The sequence below is a fragment of the Schistocerca nitens genome, chromosome 6, assembly GCF_023898315.1.
Source record: "Schistocerca nitens isolate TAMUIC-IGC-003100 chromosome 6, iqSchNite1.1, whole genome shotgun sequence".
NCBI classification, from domain to species: domain Eukaryota; kingdom Metazoa; phylum Arthropoda; class Insecta; order Orthoptera; family Acrididae; genus Schistocerca; species Schistocerca nitens.
In genome coordinates, this window is record NC_064619.1 from 689,817,408 (window position 1) to 689,834,543 (window position 17,136).

Genomic DNA, 17,136 nt, shown 5'->3' on the forward strand with positions numbered 1-17,136 from the left:
TGCAGGCGATCAGACAGGATCACCTGTCAGAGTCGTATTTAGACATATCAGGTGTCCCATACCACTCCAACTGCACATGCACCACACCATGAGCCTCCATCACCTTGAACAGTGCCCTGCTGACATGCAGGGTCCATGGATTCATGAGGTTGTCTCCGTATCTGTACATGTCCATCCATTCGATAGAATTTGAAACACAATTTGAAATGAGACTCGTCCGATTTGGCAACATGTTTCCAGTCATTAGCAGTCCAATGTCAATATTGACGGGCCAAGGCGAGGCTAAAGCTTTATGTTGTGCAGTCATCAAGGGTATACGAATGGGCCTTTGGCTCCGAAAGCCCATATCGATGATGTTTCATTGAATGGTTCACTCGCTGACACTTGTTGGTAGCCCAGCATTGAAATCTGCAGCAATTTGCAGAAGGGCTGCACTTCTGTCAGATTGAACAATTCTCTTCAGTTGTCATTGGTCCAGTTTGTGCAGAATCTTTTTCTGGTCACTGCAATGTTGGAGATTTGATGTTTCACAGAATTCCTGATATTCATGGTACACTCGTGAAATGTTCATATGTGAAAATCCCCACTTCATCATTGCCTCAGAGGTGCTGTGTCCCATTGCTTGTATGACACCATGTTCAAACTCACTTAAACCTTGATAATCTGCCATTGTAGCAGCAGTAACCAAACGATCAACAGTGCCAAACACTTGTTGTCTTATATGCGCGCTGCTGTTCGCAGTGACATATTTTGCCTGTTTACATATCTCTGTACGTGAATACACATGCCTATACCAGTTTCTTTGGTGCTTCAGTGTAGATAAACTAGTACACCATTCTTTGAGTTAGATGGTTTACCACCAATATAAATTCATCCAAATTGGTGAAGTTGTATAAGGAGTCTATTCCATGATTTTCAACAGTTAATGAATATACAGCTGAATTCAAGCATGCCAAGCTTCTTTTGGAGATGTTGAGTGACATCCCAAAACTAAAACCACAGATGAATACACTGGGAAAGTGCACAATATGGTACTGGAGCAACAGAAATTATAAAGATGTGAAATAGCTGATGCCATAGCAATATCAGAGGAAGCAGTACACTAAATTTATATTAAGAATTAATTTGTGAAGCTACTTAAAAATAAGTGCTATCTTCATTTAATGTTGACCAAAATCAAACGTGAAAACTAATTTCTCAGAGGACTCCACTGGATTTGTGCATAAATTTGTTATTGTGAATGGGATATGAATCTCCAACATAAAGGCAGAAGTGAAACAGTAATCAACACTGAGTGAAAGGTGGGTGACCTGCATGAAAAAAAAAAAAGGCAACAATCATTTTCATAATCCAGATATGTCATGGACAGTGTTTCCTTGGAAGCAAAACTGAATCTTCCTATTGATTACCTTGTCTAAATCAATAACTGGTAACTATCACAATAGCCTTATGGGCAGACTGTCTGAAGAAATGGCTAAGATGATGCCTGGATCGTAAAAGAATAGGGAGGAAGTCATATTTTGTGTCCTGTCTATAAAGATAAATGCACAGTGGAAAAACTGAGTGATATGAAATATGAACAGTTCAACAATCCACCCTCACTATCAGATTTCCTATACTCTGACTTCCACCTACTCTCACATATAAATAAAAAAGTTTTACAGTTTAGTTGGATGTTTTCCAAACTTCTCACAATTACACTTAAGGGATGGAATCTAAGGGCTGGAAAAATAATGAAATGGTGCACTGAATAAAAAGATAACTTTGTAAAAATATCATACAGTGAAGTCCGGAAGTCATAGGTGCTTATGAGTCTTCTGGCTGTATGGCTGTAGTTGAAGAAACTTTCCAGTTACTGAAATTCTGTCCAGAGCTGTGCTGGACATCTTTGCAGGTGCTCCTAGCAATGCTATCTGTTGGCAAGATTCAGCATTGCCAGAAGCATATCCAAAGTTATCCAGCGCAGCTCTGGATGAAAGGTCAGGAACTGTAAAGTTTCTTCGACCACAGCCATACAGCCCCGAAGACTCATCAGCAACTTTGTAAAAATATGATCATTTTTTAACTATTAATTGGAAGTGTGTACTGTTAGGCTGAGAACTTTTCACTTTGTCTTCACATAGCAACACTTATGAGTCCATGGTCTAGGGGAGTGTCTCTGACTAGTAGCCAAAACATCCTGCTTTCCAGATTAGAACCCAGCCACTGCTTAAATTTTGAATAAAAATGTCAGCAGTTGTGGCCAAAGACTTAAGAAGTCACCTTCACTCTGCCAACAGCCTTGTCAAAGACAGCAGAGGAGCTGATAGATGTTCAGGACACTCTGCTGCCCTTGAGGACAGAAACTGCCCGTAAATGAGAGAAGAATCTGCAATGATTGAGGCATGAGGGTGCAGAAAGCAATGGAAAACACTGCATTAAAGGCACATAACGTGTAGCCAATGAACATGTTGCCTGCAACTGAAAAAGTTCATGATGGTCCCTCCATTAGCAAAAGATTCCGGATTTGTCCCCCATTCAGATCTCTGGGAGGGGACTGCTAGTGAGAAAGTGAACATGAGAAAGAGATGGAATAACCAATGAAGGGATAATGAGTCAGAACATGGAATGTCAGAAGTTTGAAAGTAATAGAAACTCCAAAAATGGAAATGCAAAGGCTCAGTCTAAATATAGTGTGGATCAGTGATGATAAATGGAAAAAAGATAACAATTTCTGGTCAGACGAATATGGAGCAATACCAACAGCAGCAGAAAATGGTACAATGGGAGTAGGATTCATTATGAATAGGAAAGCAATGCAGAGAGTGAGTTACTACAAACAGTTCAATGATAGGGTTATCCTCAGCAGATTTGACAGCACGTGAAAGCCGACAACTATAGTTCCAGTATACATGTTGGTTTCGCAAGGAGATGAAGAGATAGAGAAGCTTATGAGGATACTGAATGGGTAATTCAGTATGTAAAGGGAGATGATAATCTAATAGTCATAGGGGATTAGATTGCGGTTGTAGGGGAAGGAATAGAAGAAAGGGTTACTGGAGAATATGGGCTTGGCAGAAGGAATGAGGGAGGAGAAAGAATAATTGAGTTCTGCAATAAATTTCAGATGGTAATAGCAAATGCTCTGTTACAGAATTACAAGAGGAGAAGGTATAATTGGAAAATACCCAGAGACTCAAGAAGATTCCAGATGAATTACATCACAGTCAGAGATTCCTAAATCAGATACGGGATTGTAGGGATATCCAGGTGCATATAGATAATTTAGTAACATTGAAGAATAGACTGAAATTTAAGAGAATCGTCCAGAAGATTTAGTGTGGCAGGAATTGCAATACTAAAGTACTTAGGAATGATGAGAAATATTTAAAGTTTGTTAAGAATGTGGATACTGTGATAGAGAACACCACTGTAGGCAGGCCAGTTGATGAGGAGTATCTAGAAAGGGCAATCACAGATATTGGGCAGTCAGAGGTACAAGGAAGATAACTCTGAAGACACCTTGAGTAACAAAAGAAATAATTCAACAGACTTATGAAAGAAGGAAATACATAAATGTTCAGGGAATAACAGAAATATAAACCACATACGAATAAAATAAACAGGAAATGCAGAGTAGCCAACAGAAATTGTTGCAGGAAAAATGTGAAGGAATGAGAAAAGAAATGACTGTTGGAAGCCTGACTCAGCTTATAGAAAAGGAATTTTGGTGAATTAAAAGAATGGGTGATAACATTACGAATGCAATGGGAATTCCACTGTTAAATGCAGAGGAAAGAGTAGATAGGTGGAAAGAGTATACTGAAGGTCTCTATGAGGCAGAGAACTTGACATTCCATTGGAATTTCTGAACTCACTAGTGGGAAAGAGTGGTGTGCATGTATGTGGGAAGGGGGGAGGGGGTGGGGAGGATGGGGGGAGAGGGGTGTCAACCAAACACCTAGTTAACTATTCAAGGTGGTGTGTGGAATTTATGTGACAGCTGATATCAGACATTCAGAAAAAATATCATCCATTCAGTTTTGGAGAGAGAAGAGCAGATAAGTGTGAGAACTATTGCACAATCAGCTGAAAAGCTCATGCATCGAAGTTGCTGACACAAATAATATACAGAAGAATGGAAAATCCAGGATGGAATGTAACAATATAAGAGAAGGAAAGTTGCTACTCACCACATAGTGGAGATGCTGAGCCGCGATAGGCACAATAAAAAGATTCACACAATCATAGCTTTCAGCCATTAAGGCCTTTGTCAGCAGTAGACACACACACACACACACACACACACACTCACACAAGCGCAACTTGCACACACATCTGCAGTCTCAGAGAGCTGAAACTACACTGCAAGCAGCAGCACCAGTGCATGATGGGAGTGGCGACTGGGTCGGGGTATGGAGGAGGCTATGGTGGTGGTGGTGGGGGGGGGGGGATAGTAAGGTGGGAGTGGCGGACAGTGAAGCGTTGCAGTTTAGACGGACGGTAGGACAGAAGGTGGGGTGGGGGTAAGTAGTGGAAAGGGGAGAAATAAAAAGAAATTAAAAGATTGGGTGTGGTGGTGAAATGACGGTTGTGTGGTGCTGGAATGGGGACAGGGAGGGGGCTGGATGTGTGAGGACAGTGACTAACGAAGCTTGAGGCCAGGAGGGTTATGGGGATATAGGATGTATTGGAGGGATAGTTCCCACCTGCGCAATTCAGAAAAGCTGGTGTTGGTGGGAAGGATCCATATGGCACAGGCTGTGAAGCAGTCATTGAGATGAGTGGTATCATGTTTGGCAGCGTGTTCAGCTACAGGGTGGTCCACTTGTTTTTTGGCCACAGTTTGTCGGTGGCCATTCATGAGGACAGACAGCTTGTTGGTTGTCATGCCTACGTAGAATGCAGCACAGTGGTTGCAGCTTATCTTGTAGATCACATGACTAGTTTCACAGGTAGCCCTGCCTTTGATGTGATAGGTAATGTCAGTGACCAGGCTGGAGTAGGTGGTGGTAGGAGAATGTATGGGACAGGTCTCGCATCTAGGTCTATTACAGGGGTATGAGCCATGAGGTAAGGGATTGGGAGCAGGGGTTGTGTAAGGATGGATGAGTATATTGTGTAGGTTCGGTGGACGGCGGAATACCACGGTACGAGGGGTGGGAAGGATAGTGGGTAGGACATTTCTCATTTCAGGGCATGACGAGAGGTAACAAACCCTGGCAGAGAATGTAATTCAGTTGCTCCAGTCCCGGATGGTACTGAGTTACGAGGGGAATGCTCCTCTGTGGCCGGACTGTGGGACTTTGTGAGGTGGTGGGAGACTGGAAAGATAAGGCACAGGAGATTTGTTTTTGTACAAGGATGAGAGGATAATTATGGTCAGTGAAGGCTTCAGTGAGACCCTGTCCGCCACTCCCACCTTACTATCCCTCCCCCTCCCCACCCCAGCCTCCTCCTTACCCCCACACAGTTGCCGCTCCCATCATGTACTGGTGCTGCTGCTTGCAGCTTAGTTTCAGCTCTCAGACTGCAGATGTGTGTGCAAGTTGCACTTGTGTAAGTGTGTGTGTGTCTGTGTGTATGTGTGTCTACTGCTGACAAAGGCCTTAATGGCCGAAAGTTACGACTGCGTGAATCTTTTTATTGTGCCTATCGCGGCTCAGCATCTCCACTATATGGTGAGTAGAAACTTTCCTTCTCTTGTATTGATACAGAAGAATGGAAAAGAAAATGGAGGAATTGTTTGGTGATGACCTGTTTGCCTTACGAAAGGTAATGACACCAGAGAGACAAGCCTGGCATTGTGCTTGGTATTGAAAGCAAGACTGAAGAAAAACCAAGACACATTTATAAGATTTGTTGCAATGGAAATCTATTCAACAATGGGATCAATACAAACCTGGAAGAGCAGTTTAACAGAATGGACAGTGGTTTGAAAGGCGGCTATAAGATGAACATCAACAAAAGCAAAATGACAATAATGACATGTAGTCTAACTAAATAAGGTGATGCTGAGGGAATTAGATTAGGAAATGAGACACTTAAAGTAATAGATGAGTTTTGCTATTTGGGGAGAAAAATAACTGATGATGGTCGAAGTAGGGAGGATATAAAATGTAGACTGAATATGGCAAGAAAAGCGTTTCTGAAGAAGAGAAATTTGTTAAAACTGAGTATAGATTTAAGTGTCAAGAAGTCTTTTCTGAAAGTATTTGTATGTGAAACATGGATGAAAATTAGTTTAGACAAGAAGAGAATAGAAGCTTATGTGGTGCTACAGGATAATGTTGAAGATTAGATGAGTAGATCATGTAACTAATGAGGAGACACTGAATAGAATTGGGGAGAAGAGGAATTTCTGGTACAACTTGTCTAGAAGAAGGGATCGGTTGGTAGGACATGTTCTGAGGCACCACCAACTAACTAACTAATTAGTATTGGAGGGCAGTGTGGAGGGTAAGTTACTTGGAAATTAAGAAGCTTGCACAGGATAGAGTAGCAAGGAGAGCTGCATCAAACCAGTCTCTGGACTGAAGACCACAACAACAACAATCAATCAATACCATTTTTATGTTTTAGTTGTCATCTTCTATATTGGAGTCATTACTAAATGCATTGACAAACATATGCATTTGACAACTGCTATCTTTTATATTTTTAATATTTACCAAAATATACTTGGATAAGAAACTTTTAGTGGTCAAGGTAGCATTCAATATTATTTATTCCTGATGACCAGTTTCAGCAGTTAAGACTGTCATCTGCTGATCTTCAAATAAAGTTTGTTGTTATACTTCCTGTTCCAATATGACTGTATCACACCTGCCATATCAATATTATAGTGGATAAGTCAAAGTACATTTCACACAGGTCTGTTACATATAAAAAATACGATTAAAAACACTTTCTGCAACGAGGGATGACCACACATACAGAATTTCACTGATGCTTGTTAGATGATGCACTGTTACGCAGTAGGGCATTTGACTGTTAAATGATTAATTATGTAATTTTATGATCATAATATGCTTTTTCCTTCTTGAATTTCAGTATTCTTTTATAAAAACAGAAATGAATTCCAAATAATTTGAAAGCCCACTAAAATGCTCCACTTGAGTCATGTGTTTTCCTATGGTGTCAACGGACAGCTTGCTGCTACTACTATCATAAATCTAACTCACAGTGATGTCTTGTTTTGGAATTTACGTTTCACAAAATGGATTCCAAGTTGTGTGTAGTATCACACTACAAATACATCCATAAAAACTATTGAAAAATTGTGTTTTTGAGTGTTCCAGAGTTTGAGACAGTGCGTAAAAACTGCTTGCACTGTACTGGCAAAATGCCACCGTATCAATGCCAAAGTTCTCTTAACTCTCTGAAGTTAAAATTAATTTACCTGTCATATACACTTTCTTGCTGTTACAAAGGAGGATTGCATCAGTCGAAAAAATTAAAGTCTTAGTAAAAATTATCGTTCTACCCGCTTCCTTGTACAGCATTTGTAGATCGGTTGGTAGAGTTGTGGACTGTGAACTATTGAAAGATGATGTCCATAGACTGCTGATTCAAATCTAGCCTACAACAATATTTTAACTTATTTATAAAACATTTTGACAGTCCTTTCATATGAAAACCAATTCACAATTACTAAACTTCGCCACACCGATTACAGAGTATTATTGTTTTTTCCTTGGTGTTTACATGCACTTAATTTTTGCAGTGGCTGTTCACACGTCACATTCAAAACGATATTTTATTTTTATTTTGGTACTGTCCAGCTAGAATCCTTATTGTTTAAGCTTTTGAAGTTTTATCATGTTGCAACAAATGAAGTTAAGTGTGCTTCACACATGACATTAGTTTACACTCACAAATGGCACATTTGTGTTACCTGCATGTTGTAAATACTTTATATCTCTTTGCATACAAAACCTCATCGTCCTACACCTTGTTGTAGTGGGGGAGTATGGTGATACCTTCACTACTAACAATGCTTTCCAAAAAAGGTAATATTTTGTATTTCTCAGACTAAGATTAATGTGAAGCTGCATACAATACATCCCACCATTGAAACAACTGCTACAATGAGTTCTTGTTAACACTAATTTCATATCTCATGTAAAACTTTTAAACATTTATGACCCCTCCAGGATTTGAACCTGTTTTCTTCTTATCCATAGTCACATACACTATCCAGTGGGCCACAGAGCATGTGCTATTTGTGACATCTTTTCTGCGTACCTTGTATACCGGAAGTCAGCACTAAGATATTCCACGAGAATAATTTTACTGTTCTTTGAGTCATGTTTCATGACTGATAGTCAACAATCTAGATATAAGATATGGACCCATTAGCAAAAGTTCCACAATTCCTTAGTTTTGGGTGAGTTCAATGATGTTGCATGGAGCAGGGATAAGAATGTCCATCCTTGCACATATTGCTGCTTTAAATGAGAGGAGCATAATTTTATTAAGGTTTCCACTATCAGTCTTCACAAAATTTTTCTATTGTTACTTAAAAGTTGTAAATGCACTTTCCATCATTAAATAGCTTAACTATTTGCAGAAAAATTTGTAGAATCCTAGTAACTTTGGCTAACACTCCTGTGACACATGTATAGCTTCATGTTACTGCAAGTCTATGGTGTCACCAGAGCCTTAACCAATAATGAGCGTTTTCAATTGCATGACAAAATCTTGATATTTAAGCTTTAATTACATAAAAATAAAAGAGATATTTTGTAACAATATTCAGTGTAAATGCAATTTCAATGTTATAATCATTCCAATTAACAGCAATCCAAACCATATTTTTGACATAGTAAAATAGCCTATTCAACATTTACCAAGCACTAGTGGAACATTATGTGTGCACATCCATCCCTAGTTATACACAGTGCTTTTTAATTGTATTATTTTTATTTGTGACAAACCTGTTTTTATTTTTAACAAACATGTGTGGGAATGTGCCATGTCCTATCCACTATAATGTCAACATGGCAGGCGTGGTACAGTCCTAATGGAACGGGACATAAAACAACAAATTTTTTTTGCTGAAACCAGTCATCAGAATAAATAATACTGAATGCGATCATGGTCATTAAAGGTCTTTTCAAAGCAAAACAGTTCGCTCCTTCCCATCCGTAGTTATGAGAAATTTCAATAACTGAATAAAACAAATTCAACTATTATTTTATTTCAGATTTTAGTTAATGGTAATTTTTCATTTTAACAGAGAGAACCATTCACAATATACTCATATAAAATGTGAAACTATAGATAGTGTTACATATTTCATGTATATAAAAATTATATCATACATACCACCTTCCACAGTAAGTGTAGTGAAGTTGTAATAAGCTATTGTTGAGCCTGCATTGTTGTGAGCTGTAACTCGAAGCCTATACTTTGTTGCAGGTGTAAGATCCAAAACACTGTAAACTCGTTCTGTTGGAAGTACATTGTTTGACACTAATGTCCAGTCTCGGGACCGTTCAGTATCATGGTATTCAATAATGAAATAGAGTATTGCACAGCCACCGTCACCCCAGGAATCCAACCAAATGGTCACAACTGTTGAATTCACAGTCAGCAACTGGCTCTGTTTAGGTTTCACTGGAACTGTAAAAAAATGCATTTACGTGCATGGCAATATTAGTCCTTTTTCAAGAAACACAACATTGTAACTTCCCTATTTCCTCCTCTTAGCAAGTTATATACCTCATTTACAAATTTAACATTACAAATAAGAAGCTATGTACCTGTTCCTTTTGTGTATGCATTAACAATATCACATGGAAGACCTGTACCTATCTTGTTGTAGGCTGTTATGTAGAGCTGATATCGTGTACCACACCATAAATTTTGTAGCAAGTGGGAATTTGCTCTTGATTCAATATGCAACTCCTCCCAGTCACCATGGTCCCTTTTATAGTTAATCACATAGCCTGTAAATTTATATCTCATTGTAAATAACTGGACCAATAAATAATATAAACATGACATCAAGAAATAAAATTTGCATGTTGTAGAGGAAAGTGTGCTGAAGGCATATCTTCACTGCACAGTACAAGAAAATATTGCCCTTTAAGAATGATTATTAGAAAAACAGAGACAAACCTAATATTGGACTTCCACCATTGTGGTTATCAGTCCATTGCAGCTGGAGGCTATCAGCATAAGATGCTATCACTGACAATGATGGAGGATCAGGTGGAACTGAAACAAATTTAACAATTACACACTACAGGTGGTGCACACAAATTATCGTCATTTACCTGCATTCTTAGTTTTTAGATCTAGTTAAATGAAGGATGAAGTGACTTTATTGGTACACACTAATTAGAAAAACATGGCACTAAAATAAGACAGCAGTAAGGATATAGTTTAAAATCTGAATTTTACAAAGTCCATTTACCATAACAAACTCCACTTGTGCACAAATAATATCTGTATCTCTGAAATAAAATATCTGAAGGATACAACACATGAAGCAGCATGTTGTTAAGTAATTGAAAAATATTTTATGTTCATGGTTTTTCCATTAATCCTTCATAGAAAAATTCATGTTTAAGAATCAGACACTTCATTGCTAGTATTCTACTAAAATTTTGTTAGTAATATTTTGGAAAGGAAAGTCACTACTTGCCATATAGTGGAGATGCTGAGTCACAGATAGGCACAACAGAAAGACTGTCACAAATAAAGATTTCAGCAAGTAAGGCCTTCATCAAAAATAGGTGACACACACACACACACACACACACACACACAACACACACACACACACACACACACACACAAAAACAAAGATGATGTGACTTACCGAACGAAAGCGCTGGCAGGTCGATAGACACACAAACAAACACAAACACACACACAAAATTCAAGCTTTCGCAACAAACTGTTGCCTCATCAGGAAAGAGGGAAGGAGAGGGAAAGACGAAAGGATGTGGGTTTTAAGGGAGAGGGTAAGGAGTCATTCCAATCCCGGGAGTGGAAAGACTTACCTTATGGGGAAAAAAGGACGGGTATACACTCGCGCACACACACACACACACACATATCCATCCACACATACAGACACAAGCAGACACACACACACACACACACACACACACACACAAAAACAAAGATGATGTGACTTACCAAATGAAAGTGCTGGCAGGTCGACAGACACACAAACAAACACAAACATACACACAAAATTCAAGCTTTCGCAACAAACTGTTGCCTCATCAGGAAAGAGGGAAGGAGAGGGAAAGACGAAAGGATGTGGGTTTTAAGGGAGAGGGTAAGGAGTCATTCCAATCCCGGGAGCGGAAAGACTTACCTTAGGGGGAAAAAAAGACGGGTATACACTCGCACACACACACATATGTGTGGCACCCCATTCTTGATTGTTCCCCAGTTTGAGAAATCACCAGTTTTTTGCATATTATGTGAACTGCTTATTTCAACTTTCTGCACTCTTCTAGTTAGGTATGATTTAAACCATTTGAGTACTGTCATACCACATTACTTGAGCTTATCTAGAAATATTCCATGATTTACACAATCATAAGTCTTTGATAGATCACAAAAAATCCCAACGGGTGACTTCCGGTTACTCAGAGCATTTAATATTTCATTAGTGAAAATATATAGCATTTTCTGCTGAAAAACCCTTCTGGAAACCAAACTGACATTTTGTTAAAACTTTATTTTTACGAAGGTGTGAAGCTACTGTACAATACATTACTGTTTCTCCCCAAGAGGTGAGAGGGTGGGGAGTCATTCCGGTCCCGGGGGCGGAGTGACTTGCCTTGGGGGGAGGAGGGGGACGGGTGTACACTTGTACACATGCGCATGTCCGTCCGCACGTGTGCGGACGCAGGCAGACATCTCACAAGCCTTTGGCTTTGGCTTGTGAGATGTCTGCTTGTATCTGTGTATGTGTGGATGGATGTGTGTGTGTGTGTGTGCGCGCGAGTGTGTGCCCGTCCTTTTTTTCCCCCTAAGGTGGGTCTTTCCGCTCCCGGGATTGGAATGACTCCTTACCCTCTCCCTTAGAACCCACATCCTTTCGTCTTTCCCTCTCCTTCCCTCTTTCCTGATGGGGCAACAGTTTGTTGCGAAAGCTTGAATTTTGTGTGTATGTTTGTGTTCGTTTGTGTGTCTGTCGACCTGCCAGCGCTTTCATTTGGTAAGTCACATCATCTTTGTTTTTAGATATATTTTTCCTATGTGGAATGTTTCCCTCTATTATAACCATATCATTAATCTGAACCCAACAATTACGTTTGTTATTGTCGCTGTTGCATTTCGAAATCTTTCCTGTCGTCTTATTTTCTCTTTATTTTCTCTTTCTGTTTTTTCCAGTAATCTCACTTTGTATTCACCTTCCGCTTTTCACCGTAATCTACTATACAATTTTATCCCGCCTATATATAGTCAATAATACGTAACCCACTTCCAAACCATAACAAAAAAAATTTTATTTTCCGCTTTCAACACTACCGCTGCTATAAAATCCACCGTTTCTAGTTCAATAACAGCTGCTTTCACGTATTAAACAACCATTTCGGCCAGTTCTAATAACTTTCACTTTATTTCCACTTCCGTTTTTCGCACATCACTGATCATTTTAGCCGCTCCCCACAGGTTTTAACGTCATTATTTCTTCGTCAGACAATTTTTAGCCCCATTTTCGTAATCTTTCACCACAACACCACTCCTTTTAATACGTTTTTTCGAAATTTTCCCGAATTTCTCCGTCCTTTAACGTGTTTTAGCGGCAACACAACCACCTAACCTTTATGCACATCGCTGTCTACCAACCCAAGTTCACCACAGGATCAACTTAACCAACACTTTTTCGCCTTTTTTCATACCAGATCTCCAGTTGCTTTCTTGTTCACCTTTATCTCTCCCCATATATTTTTATCCTTCATTTTCATTTCAACCTCATGTTAAACTTTCCACCTTCAATACCATGTCACCCTCACAACACCCCCACAACGACCCCATTAAGTTGTATTTACATTCCCTCCGCAAACATGCCTTCACCCTAGCCAGATTACGCTCGCATATTTTATTTTCCCAGGCTTGTCTGACATTTGGCATAACCCCCAAAGGCCTCACACTTAAAGTTCCCATCTCTGGCTGCAACCCTTCTTTCCATCAGTCCCTATACCAGTTCCAAACTGAACAATCCATTGCCCTCACCCACCTAATCCTTCACCTACACATCAACTCAGCCAATGAACACACCCGTCAACTCCTATCCTTAATAAAAGTCCTCAATCCTTCCTCTCCCACATCCACACCGGCTATTCAGAGCATCCTCCTACAGGCCAACCGCAAATTAGAGCAGCATGCCACCCTTCACCTCAAAAAACTATCCAATCTCCTGGTTTCCCACCTCCGGAAAGGCAACTCACTCACCCTTCACAACCTTTCCAGCAAACCTCAACCACCTCTCATTGCGCACAAACCCAGTATTTCCTATCTACTCAATCTCCCACTTCCAGCTCCACTCCCTCCAAAACCTCAAAATTCCAGTCAACACAATCTGGTACCACAACACCCTAATTCAGTAGTTAACCTTTCCTCCAAACCTCTCTCCGAATCCGAAACCTCTGTCCTATTCAAAGGCCTCACCTTCAGCCCCACACCCAGATTCAACCAAACAGCCCTCGTCAAAGATTTACTGTCCTACACTCGTACTCTCTGCTGGAAGTATCACTTTGCCACGAAGAAAAATGATCCTAATCCTACCCCTAATGATCCAACTCCCCAAGACACTATCCAAATTGAACCCTGCCTGGAACAGTTCCGTCCTCCGTCACAGTGGGACCCACCTCCTCTTCCTCAAAATCACCCTCTCCAAACCTTCCAGGAATTTCTGACTTCCAGCCTTGCCTCTCAATCCTTCTTAAAAAACCTTAATCCTACTCCCAACATCACCACTGCTGAAGCCCAGGCTATCCGTGATCTGAAGGCTGACCAGTCCATCGTCATTGTTCCGGCGGACAAGGGTTCCACGACTGCGGTACTTGATTGTCGGGAATATGTGGCTGAGGGACTGCGTCAGCTTTCAGACAACACCACATACAAAGTTTGCCAAGGTAATCCCATTCCTGATGTCCAGGCGGAGCTTCAAGGAATCCTCAGAACCTTAGGCCCCCTGCAAAACCTTTCACCTGACTCCATCAACCACCTGACCCCACCGACACCCCGCACCCCTACCTTCTTCCTAAAATTCACAAACCCAATCATCCCGGCCGCCCCATTGTAGCTGATTACCAAGCCCCCACAGAACGTATCTCTGCCTACGTAGATCAACACCTTCAACCCATTACATGCAGTCTCCCATCCTTCATCAAAGACACCAACCACTTTCTCGAACGCCTGGAATCCTTACCCAATCCGTTACCCCCAGAAACCATCCTTGTAACCATTGATGCCACTTCCTTATACACAAATATCCCGCACGTCCAGGGCCTCGCTGCGATGGAGCACTTCCTTTCACGCCGATCACCTGCCACCCTACCTAAAACCTCTTTCCTCATTACCTTAGCCAGCTTCATCCTGACCCACAACTTCTTCACTTTTGAAGACCAGACATACCAACAATTAAAGGGAACAGCCATGGGTACCAGGATGGCCCCTTCGTACGCCAACCTATTCATGGGTCACTTAGAGGAAGCCTTCTTGGTTACCCAGGCCTGCCAACCCAAATTTTGGTACAGATTTATTGATGACATCTTCATGATCTGGACTCACAGTGAAGAAGAACTCCAGAATTTCCTCTCCAACCTCAACTCCTTTGTTTCCATCAGATTCACCTGGTCCTACACCAAATCCCATGCCACTTTCCTTGATGTTGACCTCCACCTGTCCAATGGCCAGCTAAACACGTCTGTCCACATCAAACCCACCAACAAGCAACAGTACCTCTATTACGACAGCTGCCACCCATTCCACATCAAACGGTCCCTTCCCTACAGCCTAGGTCTTCGTGGCAAACGAATCTGCTCCAGTCCGGAATCCCTGAAGCATTACACCAACAACCTGACAACAGCTTTCGCATCCCGCAACTACCCTCCCAACCTGGTACAGAAGCAAATAACCAGAGCCACTTCCTCATCCTCTCAAACCCAGAACCTCCCACAGAAGAACCACAAAAGTGCCCCACTTGTGACAGGATACTTTCCGGGACTGGATCAGATTCTGAATGTGGCTCTCCAGCAGGGATACGACTTCCTCAAATCCTGCCCTGAAATGAGATCCATCCTTCATGAAATCCTCCCCACTCCACCAAGAGTGTCTTTCCGCCGTCCACCTAACCTTCGTAACCTGTTAGTTCATCCCTATGAAATCCCCAAACCACCTTCCCTACCCTCTGGCTCCTATCCTTGTAACCGCCCCCGGTGTAAAACCTGTCCCATGCACCCTCCCACCACCACCTACTCCAGTCCTGTAACCCGGAAGGTGTACATGATCAAAGGCAGAGCCACGTGTGAAAGCACCCACGTGATACCAACTGACCTGCCTACACTGTGATGCATTCTATGTGGGAATGACCAGCAACAAACTGTCCATTCACATGAATGGACACAGGCAGACAGTGTTTGTTGGTAATGAGGATCACCCTGTGGCTAAACATGCCTTGGTGCACGGCCAGCACATCTTGGCGCAGTGTTACACCATCCGGGTTATCTGGATACTTCCCACTAACACCAACCTATCCGAGCTCCGGAGATGGGAACTTGCTCTTCAATATATCCTCTCTTCTCGTTATCCACCAGGCCTCAATCTCCGCTAATTTCAAGTTGCCGCCACTCATACCTCACCTGTCATTCAACAACATCTTTGCCTCTGCACTTCTGCCTCGACTGACATCTCTGCCCAAACTCTTTGTCTTTAAATATGTCTGCTTGTGTGTGTGTGTGTGTGTGTGTGTGTGTGTGTGTGTGTGTGTGTGTGTGCCTGTCCTTTTTTCCCCCTAGGGTGGGTCTTTCCGCTCCCGGGATTGGAATGACTCCTTGCCTTCTCCCTTGGGACCCGCATCCTTTCGTCTTTCCCTCTCCTTCCCTCTTTCCTGGTGGGGCGGCGGTTTGTTGCGAAGGCTTGAATTTTTTTAATAGAGGGAAACATTCCACATAGGAAAAATATATCTAAAAACAAAGATGATGTGACTTACCGAACGAAAGCGCTGGCAGGTCGATAGACACACAAACACACACACAAAATTCAAGCTTTCGCAACAAACTGTTGCCTCATCAGGAAAGAGGGAAGGAGAGGGAAAGACAAAAGGATGTGGGTTTTAAGGGAGAGGGTAAGGAGTCATTCCAATCCCGGGAGCGGAAAGACTTACCTTAGGGGAAAAAAAGGATGGGTATACACTCGCACACACACACACACACATATCCATCCACACATATACAGACACAAGCAGACATCTCCATATTTAATATATATATATTTTATATATATATAAGACGAAAGGATGTGGGTTTTAAGGGAGAGGGTAAGGAGTCATTCCAATCCCGGGAGCGGAAAGACTTACCTTAGGGGGAAAAAAGGACAGGTATACACTCGCACACACACACATATGTGTGGCACCCCATTCTTCATTGTTCTCCAGTTTGAGAAATCACCAGTTTTTTGCATATTATGTGAACTGCTTATTTCAACTTTCTGCACTCTTCTAGTTAGGTATGATTTAAGCCATTTGAGTACTGTCATACCACATTACTTGAGCTTATCTAGAAATATTCCATGATTTACACAATCATAAGTCTTTGATAGATCACAAAAAATCCCAACGGGTGACTTCCGGTTACTCAGAGCATTTAATATTTCATTAGTGAAAATATATAGCATTTTCTGTTAAAAAACCCTTCTGGAAACCAAACTGACATTTTGTTAAAACTTTATTTTTACGAAGGTGTGAAGCTACTGTGCAATACATTACTGTTTCAAGAATTTTGGATAAGGCGGTCAGAAGAGAGATTTGGTGATAGTTGTTGACATCAGATGTTCAAATGGTTCAAATGGCTCTGAGCACTATGGGACTTAACTTCTGAGGTCATCAGTCTCCTAGAACTTAGAACTACTTAAACCTAACTAACCAAAGGACATCACACATATCCATGCCCGAGGCCG

General features: G+C 41.2%; 1 protein-coding gene across 1 annotated transcript in view; it reads right to left on the reverse strand.

The window, feature by feature from the left end:
* Positions 1-17,136, reverse strand: part of LOC126263571 (Down syndrome cell adhesion molecule-like protein Dscam2) — a 371,182-nt gene that overhangs the window by 62,441 nt on the left and 291,605 nt on the right. The window contains exons 26-28 of the mRNA XM_049960663.1: positions 10,105-10,203; positions 9,747-9,932; positions 9,310-9,606 (exon numbers count right to left, since the gene is read on the reverse strand). Of these exons, the coding sequence (XP_049816620.1) occupies positions 9,310-9,606; positions 9,747-9,932; positions 10,105-10,203 (582 nt within the window). The remainder of the gene's footprint in view (positions 1-9,309; positions 9,607-9,746; positions 9,933-10,104; positions 10,204-17,136) is intronic.